This window comes from Lepidochelys olivacea (genome assembly GCF_965140295.1).
Source record: "Lepidochelys olivacea isolate rLepOli2 genome assembly, chromosome: 8".
Lineage (NCBI taxonomy): Eukaryota > Metazoa > Chordata > Testudines > Cheloniidae > Lepidochelys > Lepidochelys olivacea.
In genome coordinates this window covers 79,802,466-79,824,721 of record NC_140418.1, presented here as the reverse complement: position 1 = coordinate 79,824,721, position 22,256 = coordinate 79,802,466, and the positions used below count along the sequence as shown (strand labels likewise).

Here is a 22,256-nt window from a genome sequence, read left to right as displayed (position 1 = left end):
CATATTGGGGGAAAAAAAGGTTCATTTTTGCAGTCATTATTGTACCTAAAGTTTCTCTAGTTTTATTATTCAATATTTTTACTGACTCTGGGAAGGTAGGATGGTCTAGTGGATTGGGCACTGGATTTTGAACTCAAGAGAACTGGGTTCAGTTCTCAGCTCACCCACAAATTTCCTATGTGACCTTGGGCAAGACATGTAACCTACCCTCTGCCTCAGTTCCCCATCAGTAAAATGGGATTAACGTTTTCGTGCCTTTCAAAGTGTTTTGAGCGTAATATTCATTAGTAATTGTAAGGCACTCAGATACTACACTAATGAGAGCCATACACATGCCCAGACTGATAAATAGGAGGAGCATACTTAGCTATCAGAGCTGATGATTTTGCCACATCTCTTCACTGATTAAATAATCCTGCAGACTGCATTTAACTCTTTAAGTTAATTTATTTAATGACATTTCATATCTACAGAATACCATTGATCAATTGGGCATAGTAAGTGCCAAATTCTGGAAGCATGGATGTGGCAAGAGAGACTTTTTATTTATTTTTTTTTCCCAATTTCAGATCCTGCATTAGACTTTCTGATGGTGTTTCTTGGATCATTAAGGCCCTGTAAAACTATGCAGCAAAACCTGTATCAGCTAGATCTTCTTTAAACACTATTGAAGCATAGTTCATGCTAACCTGGTTTACCTTGCCAGTGCAGACTGGATATGACTATTTTGTGTTTGAGATGATCTGTTAAATGGTCACAAATTTACTTTGACAAGGCAAACAAACTTTCATGTATTTAAACAATGCTCAGAATTGTTCAGCTAAGAGCTTGATTGGCAGTGTATGTGCTATCTATAGCGAGATTACAGTATAGGTAAATTTCTAGATTGAATTCTCACACATGACTGCTGAGTGTGCAATTAGCAACTAATTAGAAACCGGATCCTCCTAATCCGATACATGAGTTCAGTAGCTATGTGTCATAAATATAAAGGGAAGGGTAAACCCCTTTGAAATCCCTCCTGGCCAGGGGAAAGCTCCTCTCACCTGTAAAGGGTTAAGAAGCTAAAGGTAACCTCGCTGGCACCTGACCAAAATGACCAATGAGGAGACAAGATACTTTCAAAAGCTGGGAGGAGGGAGAGAAACAAAGGGTCTGTGTCTGTCTGTAGTCGTCTTGGCCGGGGACAGAACAGGAATGGAGTCTTAGAACTTTTAGTAAGTAATCTAGCTAGGTATGTGTTAGATTATGATTTCTTTAAATGGCTGAGAAGAGAATTGTGCTGAATAGAATAACTATTTCTGTCTGTGTATCTTTTTTGTAACTTAAGGTTTTGCCTAGAGGGGTTCTCTATGTTTTTGAATCTAATTACCCTGTAAGATATCTACCATCCTGATTTTACAGGGGGGATTCCTTTATTTCTATTTACTTCTATTTTTTATTAAAAGTCTTCTTGTAAAACACTGAATGCTTTTTCATTGTTCTCAGATCCAAGGGTTTGGGTCTGTGGTCACCTATGCAAATTGGTGAGGCTTTTTATCCAACATTTCCCAGGAAAGGGGGGGTGCAAGTGTTGGGAGGATTGTTCATTGTTCTTAAGATCCAAGGGTCTGGATCTGTAGTCACCTAAGCAAATTGGTGAGGCTTTTTACCAAACCTTGTCCAGGAAGTGGGGTGCAAGGTTTTGGGAAGTATTTTGGGGGGAAGGACGCGTCCAAACAGCTCTTCCCCAGTAACCAGTATTAGTTTGGTGGTGGTAGCGGCCAGTCCAAGGTGTAATATTTTGTACCTTGGGGAAGTTTTGACCTAAGCTGGTAAAGATAAGCTTAGGAGGTTTTTCATGCAGGTCCCCACATCTGTACCCTAGAGTTCAGAGTGGGGGAGGAACCGTGACATGGTGGCACAGTGGTGGGATTAACCTGAAATCATTTTGAGATCCAGTTGAGATTTTTTGAACTAGAAATACAGATTTTAAAAAGGAATTTTTAGGAAGTCCAGAAGCAGCTTTGAAACTGAAAGCAGCTTGGTTTCTCTCTGCTTTGTGGCCAAGCAGAGACAAAAGGGGATTATCTTGTGAATTGCAGGTTTTCTTTGCCTGGAGGCAGGGTACTTAACTCCTGCAGGGAAATTCACAGTCTTCCAACCCAGAGGTTTTTTTTTTCTTTTCTTCCTAAAAGTAAATAGGGGGTGTGTGCTCTACCCATTTGCCTGGAGACAAAAGTGGCAGGGTTTTTTTTAGGATTTTGATTTTTTTTTTGTTTTACAAGGAGCACAGGTTTGAAAAGAAATTTTTTTTTCTTTGGGCTGGGTAAGCAGGTTTCCAAGTAGTTGGAGGTTTTTTGCTTTAATTTGGGCCCAGAGCAGAGACAAGGGAATTGTCTTTTTCTGTAGGCTGACAATCACTATCAGAGAATAGGTATTCTATTCCAGCACAGCAAAATTTTACAGCCAAGTTTTGTTTGTTTAGATCTAAACCTCGGGTGTAAAGTTAGTTAAAAACAGAGAGGTTAGAATGGCCAAATCCTCGGCTCGACTACAGCTGGAATTAGCCAAATTTCAGGCTGAGGAAAAACAAAGGGAACATGAAAGACAGATAGAACTCATGCGGCTGGAGAAGGAGGTACAGGAGGCTGCCCACAAGAGGGAAATGGAGGCAAGGAAGCATGTGGAGGAGATGGAGAGGATAAAGGCCCAGCAGAATATACCAACAAACCCTAGCAATCCTTCTCCAGGTACCACTTCCCATCCCAGAAAGTTCCCCACCTACAAGGCAGGTGATGATACTGAGGCCTTCTTAGAAAACTTCGAAAGGGCCTGCCTTGGGTACAACATCTCTACTGACCAATACATGGTAGAGCTGAGGCCGCAGCTCAGTGGACCCTTAGCTGAGGTGGCAGCTGAAATGCCTAAAGAACATATGAACAAGTATGAACTGTTTAAATCCAAGACGAGAGTCAGAATGGGGATAACACCCGAGCAGTCTCGTCGGAGGTTCCGAGCCCTAAGGTGGAAACCAGACATGTCATTTACCCGACATGCCTACCACATTGTGAAACATTGGGATGCCTGGATATCAGGAGCAAGTGTTGAATCTCCAGTAAATTTGCCCTTCCTAATGCAAATGGAACAATTCTTAGAGGGTGTTCCTGAGGAAATAGAAAGATACATCCTAGATGGGAAACCCAAAACTGTAATCGAGGCAGGAGAGATTGGAGCCAGATGGGTGGAGGTGGCAGAGAAGAAGAAAACTGGTCGCAGTTGGAGCGGAGACCAGAAGGGACCACCCCAGACCACACCCTATTACCGGGGGCCGCCCAAAGCCCCACCTACCTCCCAAAGAACCCTCCAGACCCCTTATCGTCCCACCACCCCGTTCTCCAGCAACCCACCTCGCCCCGGTGACCCGTCAGCTGGACGATGTTTTAAATGCAACGAGCTGGGGCATGTAAAGGCCAACTGCCCCAAGAACCCCAACAGATTACAGTTCATTGCACCGGAATCACACCAGAGGTCCACAGGCCCAGATACCTCCCAGATACCCTTGGAGCGGAGGGAAACTGTGAGTGTGGGCGGGAAGAAGGTCACCGCGTGGAGGGACACCGGAGCACAAGTGTCAGCTATCCATGCTTCCTTAGTGGACCCCAATTTAATCAACCCAGAGATCCAAGTGACGATTCAACCCTTCAAGTTCAACTCTTTCAATTTGCCTACAGCCAAGTTGCCTGTCCAGTACAAGGGCTGGTCAGGAATGTGGACTTTTGCAGTCTATGATGATTATCCCATCCCCATGCTGTTGGGGGAAGACTTGGCCAATCACGTGAAGCAGGCCAAGAGGGTGGGAACGGTCACCCGCAGCCAGGCTAAACAAGCCGTGGGGCCTAGCTCTGTTCCGGAAACTTCTATTAGGGCCCGGTCAGAGGTGATGGACCCGGACCCCAGGCCAATGTCTGCAACAGCAGTAGTGGATCCAGTCCCAGAGACCCAGACGGAACCAGTCCCAGAACCGGAACCAGCCAAACAACCAACACCAGACCCCGTGCCAGCACTGAATCCAGTACTTGCAACCTCAACACCAGAGGGCCCCACCGAACCTGAACTGGCAGCAGCCGATAACCCTACACAAGAGGCTCAGCCGGAGCCTGAATCCCAACATAGTGCACCAGCGGAGAGCGGTTCACAGTCAACAGAAACAGCTCCATCCCCTATATCGCTTCCAGAGGGACCAAGCCTATGTCCCCAATCCAATGAGGAACTGATGTCTCCAGCATCAAGGGAACAGTTCCAGACCGAACAGGAAGCAGATGAAAGCCTCCAGAGAGCTTGGACGGCGGCACGGAGCAACCCACCGCCTCTCAGCTCTTCTAATCGATCCAGGTTTGTTGTAGAAAGAGGACTTTTATACAAGGAAACTCTTTCTGGGGGACACCAGGAAGACTAGCATCCTCAGAGACAGTTGGTAGTTCCAACTAAATACCGGGCCAAGCTCTTGAGCTTAGCCCATGATCACCCTAGTGGCCATGCTGGGGTGAACAGGACCAAAGACCGTTTGGGGGGGTCATTCCACTGGGAGGGAATGGGCAAGGATGTTTCTACCTATGTCCAGTCTTGTGAGGTGTGCCAAAGAGTGGGAAAACCCCAAGACCAGGTCAAAGCTCCTCTCCAGCCACTCCCCATCATTGAAGTTCCATTTCAGCGAGTAGCTGTGGATATTCTGGGTCCTTTTCCGAAAAAGACACCCAGAGGAAAGCAGTACATACTGACTTTCATGGATTTTGCCACCCGATGGCCGGAAGCAGTAGCTCTAAGCAACACCAGGGCTAAAAGTGTGTGCCAGGCACTAGCAGACATTTTTGCCAGGGTAGGTTGGCCCTCCGACATCCTCACAGATGCAGGGACTAATTTCCTGGCAGGAACTATGAAAAACCTTTGGGAAGCTCATGGGGTAAATCACTTGGTTGCCACTCCTTACCATCATCAAACAAATGGCATGGTGGAGGAGTTTAATGGAACTTTGGGGGCCATGATACGTAAATTCGTAAATGAGCACTCCAATGATTGGGACCTAGTATTGCAGCAGTTGCTCTTTGCCTACAGAGCTGTACCACATCCCAGTTTAGGGTTTTCCCCATTTGAACTTGTATATGGCCGTGAGGTTAAGGGGCCATTGCAGTTGGTGAAGCAGCAATGGGAGGGATTTACACCTTCTCCAGGAACTAACATTCTGGACTTTGTAACCAACCTACAAAACACCCTCCGAACCTCTTTAGCCCTTGCTAGAGAAAACTTACAGGATGCTCAAAAAGAGCAAAAAGCCTGGTATGATAAACATGCCAGAGAGCGTTCCTTCAAAGTAGGAGACCAGGTCATGGTCTTAAAGGCGCTCCAGGCCCATAAAATGGAAGCATCGTGGGAAGGGCCATTCGTGGTCCAGGAGCGCCTGGGAGCTGTTAATTATCTCATAGCATTCCCCACCTCCAACCGAAAGCCTAAGGTGTATCATATTAATTCTCTAAAGCCCTTTTATTCCAGAGAATTAAAGGTTTGTCAGTTTACAGCCCAGGGAGGAGACGACGCTGAGTGGCCTGAAGGTGTCTATTACGAAGGGAAATGTGCTGGTGGTGTGGAAGAGGTGAACCTCTCCATGACCCTTGGGCGTATGCAGCGACAGCAGATCCAGGAGCTGTGCACTAGCTACGCGCCAACGTTCTCAGCCACCCCAGGACTGACTGAACGGGCATACCACTCCATTGACACAGGTAATGCTCACCCAATTAGGGTCCACCCTTACCGGGTGTCTCCTCAAGCTAAAACTGCTATAGAACGGGAGATCCAGGATATGTTACAGATGGGTGTAATCCGCCCCTCTGAAAGTGCATGGGCATCTCCAGTGGTTCTAGTTCCCAAACCAGATGGGGAAATACGTTTTTGTGTGGACTACCGTAAGCTAAATGCTGTAACTCGCCCAGACAACTATCCAATGCCACGCACTGATGAACTATTAGAGAAACTGGGACGGGCCCAGTTCATCTCTACCTTGGAGTTAACCAAGGGGTACTGGCAGGTACCGCTAGATGAATCTGCCAAGGAAAGGTCAGCCTTCATCACACATCTCGGGCTGTATGAATTTAATGTACTCCCTTTCGGGCTGCGAAATGCACCCGCCACTTTCCAAAGACTTGTAGATGGTCTCCTAGCGGGATTAGGAGAATATGCAGTCGCCTACCTTGACGATGTGGCCATATTTTCGGATTCCTGGGCAGACCACCTGGAACATCTACAAAAAGTCCTTGAGCGCATAAGGGAGGCAGGACTAACTGTTAAGGCTAAGAAGTGTCAAATAGGCCTAAACAGAGTGACTTACCTTGGACACCAGGTGGGTCAAGGAACTATCAGCCCCCTACAGGCCAAAGTGGATGCTATCCAAAAGTGGCCTGTCCCAAAGTCAAAGAAACAGGTTCAATCCTTCTTAGGCTTGGCCGGTTATTACAGACGATTTGTACCGCACTACAGCCAAATCGCTGCCCCACTGACAGACCTAACCAAAAAGAAACAGCCAAATGCTGTTCAGTGGACCGGAAAGTGTCAGAAGGCCTTTAACAAGCTTAAAGCGACACTCATGTCTGACCCTGTACTAAGGGCCCCAGACTTTGACAAACCGTTCCTAGTAACCACAGATGCATCCGAGCGTGGTGTGGGAGCAGTTTTAATGCAGAAAGGACCTGATCAAGAATTCCACCCTGTAGTGTTTCTCAGCAAAAAACTGTCTGAGAGGGAAAGCAACTGGTCAGTCACTGAAAAAGAATGTTATGCCATTGTCTACGCTCTGGAAAAGCTACGCCCATATGTTTGGGGACGGCGTTTCCACCTGCAAACCGACCATGCTGCACTAAAGTGACTTCACACCGTCAAAGAAACTAACAGAAAACTTCTTCGGTGGAGTTTAGCTCTCCAAGATTTTGATTTCGACATCCAACACATCTCAGGAGCTTCTAACAAAGTGGCTGATGCACTCTCCCGTGAAAGTTTCCCAGAATCAACTGGTTAAAATCGTCCTTGAGATGTGGAAAATATTGTTAGTCTTTATGTACTTGGTAGTATATTTAGAGATGCATGTGTCTTATTAACTCTGTTTTCCTAGAGCTCCAGGAAGAAATCCCAGCCAGTGTTTCACCCTAGCTGAGATTTGGGGGGCGTGTCATAAATATAAAGGGAAGGGTAAACCCCTTTGAAATCCCTCCTGGCCAGGGGAAAGCTCCTCTCACCTGTAAAGGGTTAAGAAGCTAAAGGTAACCTCGCTGGCACCTGACCAAAATGACCAATGAGGAGACAAGATACTTTCAAAAGCTGGGAGGAGGGAGAGAAACAAAGGGTCTGTGTCTGTCTGTAGTCGTCTTGGCCGGGGACAGAACAGGAATGGAGTCTTAGAACTTTTAGTAAGTAATCTAGCTAGGTATGTGTTAGATTATGATTTCTTTAAATGGCTGAGAAGAGAATTGTGCTGAATAGAATAACTATTTCTGTCTGTGTATCTTTTTTGTAACTTAAGGTTTTGCCTAGAGGGGTTCTCTGTTTTTGAATCTAATTACCCTGTAAGATATCTACCATCCTGATTTTACAGGGGGGATTCCTTTATTTCTATTCTATTTTTTATTAAAAGTCTTCTTGTAAAACACTGAATGCTTTTTCATTGTTCTCAGATCCAAGGGTTTGGGTCTGTGGTCACCTATGCAAATTGGTGAGGCTTTTTATCCAACATTTCCCAGGAAAGGGGGGGTGCAAGTGTTGGGAGGATTGTTCATTGTTCTTAAGATCCAAGGGTCTGGATCTGTAGTCACCTAAGCAAATTGGTGAGGCTTTTTACCAAACCTTGTCCAGGAAGTGGGGTGCAAGGTTTTGGGAAGTATTTTGGGGGGAAGGACGCGTCCAAACAGCTCTTCCCCAGTAACCAGTATTAGTTTGGTGGTGGTAGCGGCCAGTCCAAGGTGTAATATTTTGTACCTTGGGGAAGTTTTGACCTAAGCTGGTAAAGATAAGCTTAGGAGGTTTTTCATGCAGGTCCCCACATCTGTACCCTAGAGTTCAGAGTGGGGGAGGAACCGTGACATTATGGAATGCCCTTATAGTGGTAATTAACTAAACACAAAACACCAGAGGGATTCCCTCTGAGACTTTTTCCACTCATCTTATCCAGAGCACCTTGTCCAGTTCTCAGAGAACACTTTATGCAGTTACCTGGAATCCAAAAAACTTAGTTCAACTCCAGATTTCTCGGGCATCTTTATTTGGCATTCAGAAAAGCTGTGCTGAGTTGATCCTACTCAGGTGAAGGGGCAGGTATAGGGTGTACCACACATCCAAAGTTACACAAAAACCATCTTTCTTTATATACACTTACACATTATACTGCATTTGCTATACATTGCATCACGCGTTATTGGATTAGTTACTTTCCAAGAACCAATCCCTGTGCAGCATGCTCTGTCCGTGCATTGTCCACACTCAGCCTCCTCTTGAAGACCTCATCTCTACATTCCTAACTTATTTTGTCCATTGTTCCCTTGTTCATAGTGTGACGGGGCAAGGTCAGATGGTTATAGAAAAGTAGTGGGAGATAGATATATTAGCTCCAGGCTAAACAAATCCCTGGTACCAGGATAAGTGAAATGGCAGCTGCTCCAGGTCAATTAAGACACCTGGGGCCAATTAAGAACTTTCCAGAAGGCAGGGAGAATGCTCGGTTGATTGGGACACCTGAAGTCAATCAGGGGCTGGCTGAAACTCGTTAAAAGCCTCCCAGTTAGTTAGGTGGGTGTGCGTGTCAGGAGCTCTGGTAGGAAGTTGCACTGTTGGAGAGACTGAGTAGTATACACCATATCAGGCACAAGGAAGAAGACCCTGAGGTAAGGGTGAAGTGGAGTTTGAGGAAATGAGGGCTGCTGTGGGGGAAGTAGCCCAGGGAATTGTACATGTCATGTTTCTAAAAGGTTAGCTACCATCACTGATACTATTAGGGTCCCTGGGCTGGAGCCCGGAGTAGAGGGTGAGCCCGGGCTTCCCCCCCCCAACTTTGCCCCCTGATTAATCACTGAGACTGGGAGACAACAGAGACTGTGCAAGGAAGGATAACTTCTTCTCACCTCCCTCGCTGGCTTATGATGAAAATGGCTCAGTAGACTGTGACCCTTGTCTCTAGAGAGAAAAGGGTTACGTGGAGGATCACAGTGAGCCTCTGAGGCTAGTGAAATCCGCCAGGAAACGTGGGACCCACGGAGGCAAGGGCAGAGCTTTGTCACAATAGTAAATGTTTCCCAGGGTATTCTCCCTCTTATCTTAGCTGTCTCAGACATTCTATCTTTTTAGTCTACTGACCTATTTACTTATCTTATTTAGCACAAACATTCTGTTTTCAGCATAATGATCTGTTTTACCTCCCTAATTCTATCCACCAAGAAATGAGCTCTCCCTTCAGGCGTTGACTACTCTTGTCAGTCCAGGCCTCAGCTACAAACAATCATATGCTTTCGGCTTACCCTTTCTCAGTTCTGTAAGGAAAAATAAATCCTGTAAGATTTAAACCAGTTAAAGATAAGCCTTTTATTGTACTAAGGGCTTATAGCTCCAACTGTGCCAATGTGAATTTTAGTAGTTTCATCATTATCTCATGTATTTTGTTTTTATTTTGTAGGAATTTTTAATAAGTATTTATATTTCACTGTCAGTTTTCACAGATCTTGTATCTTCAGTCTTCTTTTCTATAATTATGATTTTCCAAATCAGAATTAAAATTGCTGTCCTCATTCTTCAACTTATTTATCTGATTTCACCAGCGTAAGTGGGATACAAACCACCATTTGTGTGCATAAGTCAGGCAAGTATCCCCTCTTTACTGGAAAAATCAGTTATACTCTCAAAAATGGGGAGGCAAAATCTGATGCTAGCTTAAAATTTGGTTTTAAAAATTATTTGATGAAGGGGTACCCAGAAGTGTTGGAGAGACATCAGTTAGTAAAAACTAAATTAGTTTCTTAGTCCTTACAGAATCACTTCCGTATGCTGAAAATTCAAAATAAAGAAATAAATAATCCAGAGACAGACAAGACCTAGAAAATTTCAGCCCAAGAAGCGAAAATTTGACAGTTATATGCCATTGGAAAAGGCCCTTTGAAATAAAAATGCATAAGCAACCTTAACTTCATCTGTGTCTATGTGCTCCAACTGATATGTATGGTTAGAAGTGTAGAATGACTCCACAGTTCTAATTTATATGAGCATTGTTCTCTTTACTTCACAAAGGGGGAGAAAAAACAAATGTAATCTATATTATGGTGTTAATTTATGGGTGTGATTTTTAGGTACGGTTCCCATCACACTTCAGTTCAGACCTGAAGGATCTACTAAGAAATTTACTCCAGGTAGACTTGACCAAACGATATGGAAATCTAAAGAATGGTGTAAATGACATAAAGAACCACAAGTGGTTTGCTACAACAGATTGGATTGCCATTTATCAGAGAAAGGTAAGGCACTTTCTCATCTAATTAATTAAAATTATATGTATTTCTGATTTCATTAAGCAAAGTCAAAGTTGGGTATTTTAAATTGTATTATGAATGGAAAAGTTAGCAAATTTGACACATCCAATTCAAATGTTCTGAGAAAAGCATGATATTCCTTAGGGTCCTGAGGAATGCATTAAATTACAAAGGACAGGTATACTTATCCTCAGCACCTCATGCACTTCCCTGCTCCCCTAATGTGTGGTTCACGCTCTACTCTAATTTCTTTCTTGCTCATCTTCAAAATGAGCTATTTCTTGCACCTCTAACCTTCTACTTAATCCTTAACATATAATGGCTACTGAAATTGTCCCTCCCACTAAGAAATCTTTATGTTCTTTGCCTAGTTGTTCTCAGAAGCCAGCCTGTTCTTCACCATGGAGATGCTCTGGTCTTAATCCAGGGATTTGTCTCCAGCCTTTGCTATTACACACTCAGCCTCTGCTGTCATACACCTTTCCTCTGCTGTCTTCCTCTGAGAACGGCGGATCTCGTTAATCTTGAACACACAGAAGATTTTTTTTAAATTATCCAGTATGTTTTTCTAGCACTAGTGCAGTTCCATCAGGGGTAGCAATGTTGGGATCCCTTCTAGTGGTTGGATGCAGGGCCAGATTTACACTTCACATGTCCCTAGGCACAGCACCTTCAGCCTCCCTGTCCCCTCCACCTACAGCTGACCTTCATATTTTCTTTAAAAAATGAAACTTTTAACCCACTTTTCACTTTTAGGTGCCCTAGAATGCTGGTGCCCCTAGGCATGTGCCTAATTGAAAATCTGGCCCTGGTTGGCTGTCACCATTTTTACCACAGTGTTTTCTAGACTAGCTCAGGTTCTGAGCAGTCAGACAATCCTGGCAGCAAGCCTATGCTAGGGCTCCCACTGCTGGAGCTGTAGCAGAATGAGACCTTAAGAAAATTCTCATCGTAGATACAACTGCTGAGAAGGCTGGCAGAAGGGCAAGATTTGGTTCCTGACAGAGTGAGTGAAGCAGGGTGGGACTTACTGCAGGCCCTGCCTCCCAGCAGCTCCCAGAATCTGCTCCCCTCTATGACATAGTGCCACTTTTGTAGCATCACTAAGCAACTGGAAATTAGCCAGTTCCCAGATGACATACACCTAGGAAATGAACAGTTTCTTAGGTTAAACCAGTATTTTTCTGTTCTTTAAATAGGAAGTAGTAAAATTTTAAAATCTCATTGGTTTTGTTCTGAAAATTTTGAGAGCAGAAATAATTTATTTTAATTGAGACATTTGTCATAAATGAGTTTACAGTCAAGTGACACACTTCGGCGAATATTAGTATCTTATTCAAATGCTAACAGAGGTGTGAAAGTGCTGCTATAATAATAATTTTAAAAATTATTTTAAAGGCCAAACCTAAAATCTAACAATAGTTTATAAACAGTAACTGGTTGTCTGGTTACACAAATTGACAGAACTGTAGTTGTAATCACTGATGTATTAATTACTATAAGGCAGGGTACTATTAACACATCTTGCATTCTTTGTGTTAAGTGGAGACATTTTAAGAAAAGATTTAACGTTACAGAACTGTAATTATCTCTTCTCTGTGTTTTTAAATGCCCATATAAAACACAATTTATATGCAGGGGGGATTCCTCTGTGATGTGCCTCTGTGATTTTTTTTCCTATAATAATAAATATTTTAATATTTTGCTACATATGCTTAACCTCACTATCCTATTGTTGTCAAAAACTTTTTTTATCAGAAGCAAGAAATATCTAAAAGTGAATTAGTGACACACCTATTGCTACTTTATATTATCCTTTGTAAAAGATTTGGAATACTAATGAAGAATGGCTTTGAAATTATTAATTATGGGAAATAAATACTATTAGAAGGCTAACACTATAATAATACAGTACAATATTAATATTTCAGGGTGTATTGAAACCTAGAGATCAACTGTTATGTTTGATGCCATCTTTTCACAGTGACTCTTTTCACCAGTGCTTTTTTATAGTAAAGTCACTTGCCTAAACTGGACCTACTCTGCATAATGAAAAAATAGTTCCTTAGCAACTAACATGGTATGAATAGTACAGTTGAGTTACACTTGTGCATAATACAGTCAGTTATTTAATATTTCAGATAAGATCAGATCCTCTCTTTCTCTTTATGCATGCATAGGAATTTATTAAAACCGTGTCTGGTAATATGGCTTTAATTAAGGCTGAACAGTATTTCCATTACATATCCCTGTTCCCTTGTGAGCTCACCTTCAGAGATTTCCACTGGTAGGGATCTGAGAATAATATTATGAAAAATAACCCTGTATTGCAAGGACTAGTAAACATCTAGGGCTTTTCATTTGAGCTAGCAGGGGTTCCTAATACAAAATTTTTGGTGGCCTTAGATTGCGGCCACCAACTCTTGCTGGTGGCCGCTCTCGCACTTTTTTCTAAAATACTTAATTAGCTTTAAGAAAAACAAATAAATATACACATATACACGTCCAAATCATTGTAATTTATTTATTGCTAGCTAATAAGTCCATTGTAGAAAAGTGATATTAACATACAAATCACTTTTCACAGCAGACTTAATCAGCCTTGGGGACAAATTAAGCTCTGTGGGGGCTAGAGCCCGAAGCTGCGCCACCATGGCCTAGGGCCTGCCATTCTGCAGCCTGAACCTGGGACTGAAGCCCAAAGCCTGAGCCCCTCCGGCTTTGGGAAGGTGGGGAATGCAAGGTGGGGAACGCACCCCCTGCCTGCTCTTCCAGCATTGTGCTCCAGGTGTCTCCAGAAGGGGGCAGGGCCCAACCCCTGCTAGAAGCCCCAGCAGCCAACAGGGAGAGGGAGGGGCTGTTATTCACCACACAGCCCAGGGGGCTGTGGCCACAAGAATTCCAGATGTTGCAGGTGAGGTCTCACCAGTGCCTTGTATAACGGTACTAAAACCTCCTTTTCTCTACTGGAAATACCTCGCCTGATGCATCCCAAGACCGCATTAGCTTTTTTCACGGCCTTATCACCTTGGTGGCTCATAGTCATCCTATGATCAACCAATACTCCAAGGTCCTTCTCCTCCTCCGTTACTTCTAATTGATGCATCCCCAGCTTATAACTAAAATTCTTGTTATTAATCCCTAAATGTGTAACCTTACACTTTTCACTATTAAATTTCGTCCTGTTACTATTACTCCAGTTTATAAGGTCATCCAAATCTTCCTGTATGATTTCCCGGTCCTTCTCTAAATTGGCAATACTTCCCAGCTTTGTTTCATCTGCAAATTTTATTAACACACTCTCACTTTTTGTGCCAAGGTCAGTAATAAAAAGATTGGTCCCAAAACTGATCCCTGAGGAACTCCACTGGTAACCTCCCTCCAGCCTGAGAGTTCACCTTTCAGTAGGACCCGCTGTAATCTCCCTGTTAACCAGTTCCTTATCCACCTTTCAATTTTCATATTGATCCCCATCTTTTCCAATTTAACATGATTTTGGTAATTAATTGAGCTTTAAATATTCATGGTAAATAGGCCCAATGGCCTGTGATGGGATGTTAGAATAGGGTGGGATCTGAGTTACTACAGAAAATTCTTTCCTGGGTATCTGGCTGGTGAATCTTGCCCATATGCTCAGGGTTTAGCTGATCGTCATATTTGGAGTCAGGAGGGAATTTTCTTCCAGGGCAGATTGGAAGAGGCCCTGGAGGTTTTTCGCCTTCCTCTGTAGCATGGGGCACAGGTCACTTGCTGGAGGATTCTCTGCTCCTTGAAGTCTTTAAACCACGATTTGAGGACTTCAATAGCTCAGACATAGGTGAGAGGTTTTTCGCAGGAGTGGGTGGGTGAGATTCTGTGGCCTGCGTTGTGCAGGAGGTCGGACTAGATGATCATAATGGTCCCTTCTGACCTTAGTATCTATGAATCTAAGAAAAGACCCTGGTGGCCACATTTGATAAACGCTGCTTAAAATCCCATTTTTAGTCTGTTCGGTTGGTTTTTTTGTTAGGGAATAATATGGGAACAAATGGAGGGAGAATGAGGGTAATGGCAATAGGAACATATGGTTACATAGGTTCGGTATGCACTCAGGCTATTGAGCACCCACTTTTTCGTTCCTGCCTTGAGGGCAGGGATGTATGTTTGTATAAAGCCATGTGCAATGAGGCCCTGTTCTTATTTGTGATTTCTAGCTTCACAAATATTAGTGAGTAGTACTGTGGACCAGACATGCGTATGTCTACATCAAAGGTGGCAGTACAGGAAAGGAAGCTGGTTCTGCAGAGCTGCTACTTCCCTCCATCCAAATGCAGATGTGGGGCAGGAAGTTGGAGCCTTCCTATGCTGCACTGGGTATAAGCACAATAGTTTCCTCCCTCCCCAGCATAGCAGGGAGTCACTGTCTCCCTCTCAAGATATTCAAGTCAGTGCAATAACATGCCACTCCTTGCACTATGCAGATCATAATGTCATGATCTAACACTAAATAGTAGCTGATGTTTTCAGATCACAATCTCTTTAAATATTTGGCAGTCTGTCAGATTCACTGACAAATTTCAGTAGGCAGATTTGTTGTGATCCTCAGAGGTCCCTATGATTTTGGATCTACAAATAAGATTAACCATTGCAAGGTTTAAAAGCAATAAAAAATGGCAAAAACACCATTTGGCCACTAGTATGTTGCACAGGCACATTCTGTCTCTAACACATAAAATGTTCGGATAAACATCACCATACAAAATCATATAAAACAGTATCAAAGTTTACCCTTCTCCTTTAAAATATAAGGGTTTCACTATAGGAAAATGGTGATACTAAAACTGTATAGGTATTTTTTGAATTGTATGATTTCACAAACCACTTCAGCTTTACTTTCTTGGTGGTTGTGAGATACCAGAATCCCTTGATGTCAACAAAGAATCCACCATAGTGGTCACCTCTGCTGTATTCCCTTTGTATAAAGTTGTGTGGTTTATTTTTGTCCTGCATACCTTCCCTCCACTCTGAAAGCCCTCACATTGCAGTGACAGTCCTTTGGGCCAAAGAAAGTGGTTTCAGCTCCCTTTGGAACTTGTCAGCTTTGTTTTTAACATGGCCATAGGAGGATACCATGTAATATACAAGTGTGCTTCTCTTGCCACTCCACAGAGATCAGATAGAGGCCTTGGCGTTCAAGACTGGTTTACTTGATTCCCACATGGCAGCATGTTGTGCTTTTGCTAGGCCTCTGGGCTGCACTGTAATCGTAGAAATGTTGAGCTGGAAGGGACCTTAGGAGGTCAGCTAGCATCCACTGTGAGGCAGAATTAAGGAAACTTAAACTATCCTGACAGCTGTTTGTCTAACCTCTTCTTAAAAAAAATAAAATGATGGAGATTCCTCAGCCCTCCCTAAGCAATTTATTCCAGTGCTTCCTGACAGGAAGTTTTTCCTAATATCCAACCTAAACCATCTCTGCTGTAATTTAAGTCCATTGCTTCTTGTTCAATCTTCAGAGGTTAAAGAGAACAATTTTTTTCCCTCCTTATTGTAACAGCCTTTTATGTACTTGAAAACTGTTATCATGTTCCCCCCTCAGTCTTCTCTTCTCCAGACTAAACAAACACCATTTTTTTTCAGGTTTCAGAGTAGCAGCCGTGTTAGTCTGTATCCGCAAAAAGAAAAGGAGGTCTTGTAGCACCTTAGAGACTAGCAAATTTATTTGAGCATAAGCTTTCGTGAGCTACAGCTCACTTCTTCAGATGCATTCAGTGGAATCAGTCTTCCTTCATAGGTCATATTTTTTTTACCTTTAATCTTTGTTGCTCTTGTCTGGACTTTCTCCAATTTGTCTGTATCTTTCCTGAAATGTGGCACCTAGAACTCGACACAATACTCCAGTTGAAGCCTAGTCAGCACAGAGTAGAGTGGAAAAATTACTTCTCGTGTCTTACTTAAACCACTCCTACTAATACATCTCAGAATGATGTTCGTTTTTTTGTTTGTTTGTTTTTTGTTTGTTATTTTGGCAACAGTGATTATGACTCCCAGATGCTTTTCTGCAGTATCCTTGCCTCAGCAGTCATTTCCCATTTTGTATGTGTTCCTTCCTAAGTGGAGTACTTTGAATTTGTCCTTACTGAATTTCATTCTGTTTACTTCAGACCATTTCTCCAAGTTGTCCAGATCATTTTGAATTTTAATCCTATCCTTGAAAGCACTTGGAACCCCTCCCAGCTTGGTTTTGTCCACAAACTTTATAAGTGTACATGCTATGCCATTCTCGAAATCATTAATGAAAATATTGAACAGAAATGGACCCAGAACTGATACCTGCAGGACCTCACTCGATATGCCCTTCCAGCTTGACTGTGAATCACTGATAACTACTCTCTGGGAACAGTTTTCCAACCAGTTATGACCCACTTTATAGTGGCTCCATCTAGGTTGTATTTCCTTAGTTTGTTTAGGAGAAGGTCTTGTGAGACAGTATCAAAAGCCTTACTAAAGTCAAGATATACCACATCTCTTCCTCTTAGACTTGCTTCTCATGAGATCTTACCTACCAACTCCCTGAATTTGCTAAGGTCTGTCTTCTTGAAATCCGTTATCCTTTTTGTGCTGTTTTCCCTCCTACCATTCCTTAGAATCATAAACTCAGTCATTTCATGATCACTGAAAGTGCCAAAGTACCTTCCATTTTCAAATTCTCAACTAGTTCCTCCCTATTTATCAAAATCAAATCTAGAACAGCCTCTCCCCTAGTAGCTTTCTCCACCTTCTGACATAAAAAAATTGTCTCCAATACATTCCAAGAATTTATTGGATAATCTGTGCCCTGCTGTGTTGTTTTCTCAACAGATGTTTGATTAGTTGAAGTCCGCCAGTGCTCAACTATCTTTATAGTTAAATTTTTTTCCTAATACCTAATGTGATTCTCCCTTGTTGCAAATTAAGATGATTACTTTTTGTCATACCCTCAATGGATTGGGAGAACAGTTGATCACTGTCCTCTTTATAACAACCTTTACCTATTTGAAGACTGTTATCATGCCCTCCCTCAATCTGTTCCCGAGACCAAACATGCTCAGTTCTTTCAAACTTTCCTCATAAATCATATTTTCTAACCTCAAATATCTGTCTTTCTAATATTCATCTTTAATACTCTTTGTTCACAAGAGGCAGTAATATGTCTTTTGGAGCATCTGCAGAAAGTAGCTGATTATTGAACTTACACGGATGAGGTGAATCTGCTCATTCATTTCAATTTTACTCTTAGAATTAACTGTAGGGAAAATTATAGTGGAGTTTCTGACCTCATTTATATTGAATAGTGTGAATAATACCTTTGGAAGGAATAGAAACAACCTTGGGGTTTGTTTTTTTTTAAAACAGTGTAGTCTGACCTATCTAACTTGTTAAACCCAACCAATTACTTAATCCAATCACAGGAGTCAGCCTTTTGAGGCATGCTAAAGCTAAACTGCTGTGGGTGTGTCATGGAGATGACATAATTGTTCTCCTCATAGAAATAACTATAGTGAAGGAGTTCCCTGGATTTTTTTTAAAAATCTTTCAGTAGCCATATCATTTTGTCCCAATTCTAGGTCTGGTTGGATGGGCTCTTGCTTCTCATTTAAACAGACTTTTTTTCATTTTAGGGAGATCTCTGAGTAATGTGGAACAATTGTCATGAGGGGTCCTGAAAGTTATATTTGAGCAACATGTATGTGAAGCTGTGGGGGAGATAGTCAAAAGATTTGGATTTTCATCCGGTATATATGCTGATGATTCACAATAGCCCCTTCCATTATACTCAGTGCCAGCTCTCTCCTTTCCTAATGCCTGGCTGAGATAGGGGCATGAATGAGAGCAAACTAGTTGATGTTCAATGCAGGCAAGGTGCCCGTAAGTAAGAAGTGTCAGGGAGCTTCAGCTGAAATGATGTGTGCTCCTGTTATTGGGTATTGCCCAGTCTTTTGGAAGGATTTTTTTTTAATCTGGGAGGTTTGGATCCCAAATTGTCCCAGGATTTCTAGGTAGTGCTGCTAGCCAGGAGTCCATTTTTACGTCTCTTCAACCATTGTGATAGATTCTCTTGCATGCAGCCTTCACTGCATTATCTCTACCTTTATCATCTCCAGGAAGCAGGATATTCTCAACAGGAAATTCATTTTCCCCTGTTGTCTGTTGGAATCTGAGTTTTTTGACCTTCCACGTGCAGCATAAGAAATAGCTGTATTTGCTTAGGCTTTTGTCTGAGATGGTGACTGAGAATCATAGAATCATAGAATATCAGGGTTGGAAGGGACCTCAGGAGGTCATCTAGTCCAACTCCCTGCTCAAAGCAGGACCAATCCCCAATTTTTGCCCCAGATCCCTAAATGGCCCCCTCAAGGACTGAACTCACAACCCTGAGTTTAGCAGGCCAACGCTCAAACCACCGAGCTATCCCTCCCCCCCAAAGGTGGTAATCTTTCTCTGGACGAAAGTCATTTTTGTTGGACATTTGTCAGTAAGTGATATGATTTTAAATTTCTGTGCATACATCTAGACACTACTCGATATGTTCATTTTAGAAAGCCCTAAGTAAATGTGATAATGGATGATATTGGGTAAAGTTATTCTGATTAAGCTTTCTCACTTGCCAGTGATAAAGAAGTGCTGGTGGAGGATCAAGGGTTTTTTTTTTATGCTTGTTACCATATCAGTAAATCTAAAAGGTAGATTTTTACTTGTCTGCTCTTTTAACTGACATCTTACGTGATTTTTCTCTCAAATATAGGTAGAAGCTCCTTTTATACCAAAGTGCAGAGGACCTGGAGATACCAGCAACTTTGATGACTATGAAGAAGAAGATATTCGTGTGTCTCTAACAGAGAAATGTGCAAAAGAATTTGCTGATTTTTAGTATGTGTAAGAGGACAAGATGACATCAGGACTTACATTGGGATCTTTGCACTCTATTAACTGATGAGGTGAAGCTGAGACAGTCATATGTCAAAACAGTTACCTAGTTACTTCATTCCACAAAGCTGACTGAGGTCTTTATTGCCATCTTCCATGTGTGCAGTTTGCACCAACCCTTATAACTAGGCACAATTAAGCAAGCACTGTTTTGCTGTATCACAGAATACTAGACCACTTTCCTACTTATCTTTGGTTTCTGTCGTTTCATTTGTTTCTGTGTAATGTTCGGTTCCCCCTTTTAAAATGAAGTAGTTTTACCCAAGAATGCTCCATTTTATTTTGAATAATGTATTTGTGCGAGTGAAATGGAAGGTGTTGCGGCTACTGTGATTTAGACTGAAGTGGAAGATAAGTGTTGCTTCTAGTCTGTGCCAGCCAATACTTCTTGTCTGTCTTGTATCTGAGACTACAGTTGATTATATATATATATATTTTTGGTAGCTCAGACTAAATCTAGCCAACATTTTTAGCATTTTTGAAGGTAGTATTTATCGCCACATAAGTCTATGCTAAATTAACTTAAAAACATTACTTCCTGGAGCCTGACCAAAATTAACATAAATTGGACAGCTTAAGTAGGGGACAGTAGCTAGACCCCGTGCCTTGGTTTTCTACATACCTGCAGTTCTCTTCACTGCCTCCTTCCTTTGTATTCCTCACCTGGGCAGTAGGTAAATATGCCATAACCTGTCTGTGCCATGGGAAACACGCAATCTCATTGAGTAGGAACAGCTGTACCGGGTCTGAACTTCAGACCATATTTAACCAAGTAAATTGCCAGCATTTCAGTCGGTAGGTATTAAATGGGTTTTTAACACCATAAACCCTAAACTCTTAAAAGAAGTTTTGGTCAGTATTGTAACAGAATATGACTAACTAAAAAAAGTCAATGTTGTGTCTCCGAAAGTATTCCTTGTTTAATACCCTTTTTTAACTTAAGGCGTTGGTTTGAAAAACAAAATAAAAAAGTGCTCTGTCATTAGCTATGAGGAAACAAGGGGGTTTAGCAAATGCAAAGTAATATGAATGCATTGCTAGATGAATATGGTGGTGTTGTTTTTTTTGTTAGCTGTTAAAATAAAAGAGGTTATCGCCAAGTTTTTATTCTGGTATACTATATTAGTAAACTGGGGATGGAGAACTGTTATGATCATTTGATTTTTAATTACAGTGCTTCATTCATGTGTAAAAGAGACATAGTTTAAAAACTGCCACAGTTGTTTTCTTAGTTACGTTGCGTCTTCATTTCTAACCTAGTTCCTTTCAATGAAACAGAATGTATGATCACACAGATGTAAGAATTTGGGCTTGTATACTCTCACCAACTGACTTAAGATACTGCTGCCATGTACTAGCTTTTGGCACTTTTACACATTTATTTCAGTGTTTATTAATAATCAGTGGCTCAGCACATTATTTTTTGCTTTTAAACTTATCCATACTATTTTTATTTGTGCACTTGATTCTGGATATCTCAGTGACCTGTCTTTAAAACAGCACATCTAAACAGTTTAAAATAAACTAGGCTCATATTTTATGATCAATTTACATGCATACAAGAATGACTCGTTTTTATTAAAACTGATCTATATTGATACATAGCTATTGTATTTGTTTGAATGTCAGTGCAGATGAACCATTGACATTACATCCTTTTCATCTGTATGACACTCCTTTAAGAAAAGCCTTTGTAGACATTTTACAAACCAGTATGAGCTGTAACATCCAACATTCTGTATGTCTTTAGGTTGTCAAGCATTTTTGCACAACATCATTAGGAGGTTGACACTGATTGCAGCCTTTGTCCACCCATATTTACATACGTACAAGAAAAGTATAAAATACTTTGCTGTAGCAAATTTTATGTAATAAAAATATATCAACACATTAATAAATTAAAGAAAAACTCTTTGTATAAAAAAATGTTAAAATCTTTTGTATTTCATTTAGACTGAGGACATGCTGTTGTATGCTAGCTGTATGCGATAAATTCTACAGTAACTTTGTTGTCGTTTATGAACTTTAAAAGATTTTAATAAATGCTGGAGATCACAGTTTGATTGTTTATTATTTTAATTTTCAGTCATTTATAATCTAATATGGTTACGAGATTTTCTATTTTGTAAAATACAGTGATCATTCACCCTGGGTGTACAGTAAAACAGAGGAGTCTAGGGTATTGATTCTAACATGTCTATTTGATATCCAGATTAAACTCTAGATGGGCATAAATTGAAGCGGCCTCTTAATAATTTCCATGATGATATGCTATTTCTTAATTGTATCAACAAGCAGTTAACTATGGGAAGTAAAATAAATTTCCAACACGGCATAATAGACTTCAGTAAGGAAATGAGATTTTATTTGGGGTTAAGAGAAGGAGCATAGTTTCCATGGCATTAGTGAGTACATTTGACAATGTGAATATTATGCAATCCTCTCATTTAAACACAGTCATAAAAATATAACCACAAGAATGTCATGATACTTGTGTTTAATTTCAAAAATCCTTTTTACCATTTGAAAAATTGTATATCTAAAAATAAAGGCTTGTTAATTTTACACAATTGAGGAATTAAGTGTTGAACTATATAGTATATTTTAGCTGTACTCTAGTTATATGCAATTTCATTTCCAACATAAAGGATTGTATCTCATTAAGTAAATCGCTTCTTTATTCTCGTCAGTGGCATTAAAACCCTTATTTTTAAATCCCTAGTGTTGAAAATATTTTACTTTTTTTGCAAATAATTAGATGTTTAAGTACTGCAATAG

General features: G+C 41.4%; 1 protein-coding gene across 4 annotated transcripts in view; it reads left to right on the top strand.

Moving 5' to 3' along the window:
• The window catches only part of PRKACB (protein kinase cAMP-activated catalytic subunit beta), a 122,599-nt gene extending 101,064 nt beyond the window's left edge, over window positions 1–21,535 (top strand). For all 4 annotated transcript variants that reach the window (XM_084635947.1, XM_084635946.1, XM_084635944.1 and 1 more), the window contains 2 exons: window positions 10,353–10,517; window positions 19,297–21,535. In XM_084635947.1, coding sequence (XP_084492073.1) covers window positions 10,353–10,517; window positions 19,297–19,422 — 291 coding nt within the window. In that variant the 3' untranslated portion in view covers window positions 19,423–21,535. The remainder of the gene's footprint in view (window positions 1–10,352; window positions 10,518–19,296) is intronic.
• Window positions 21,536–22,256: the final 721 nt, after the last annotated feature.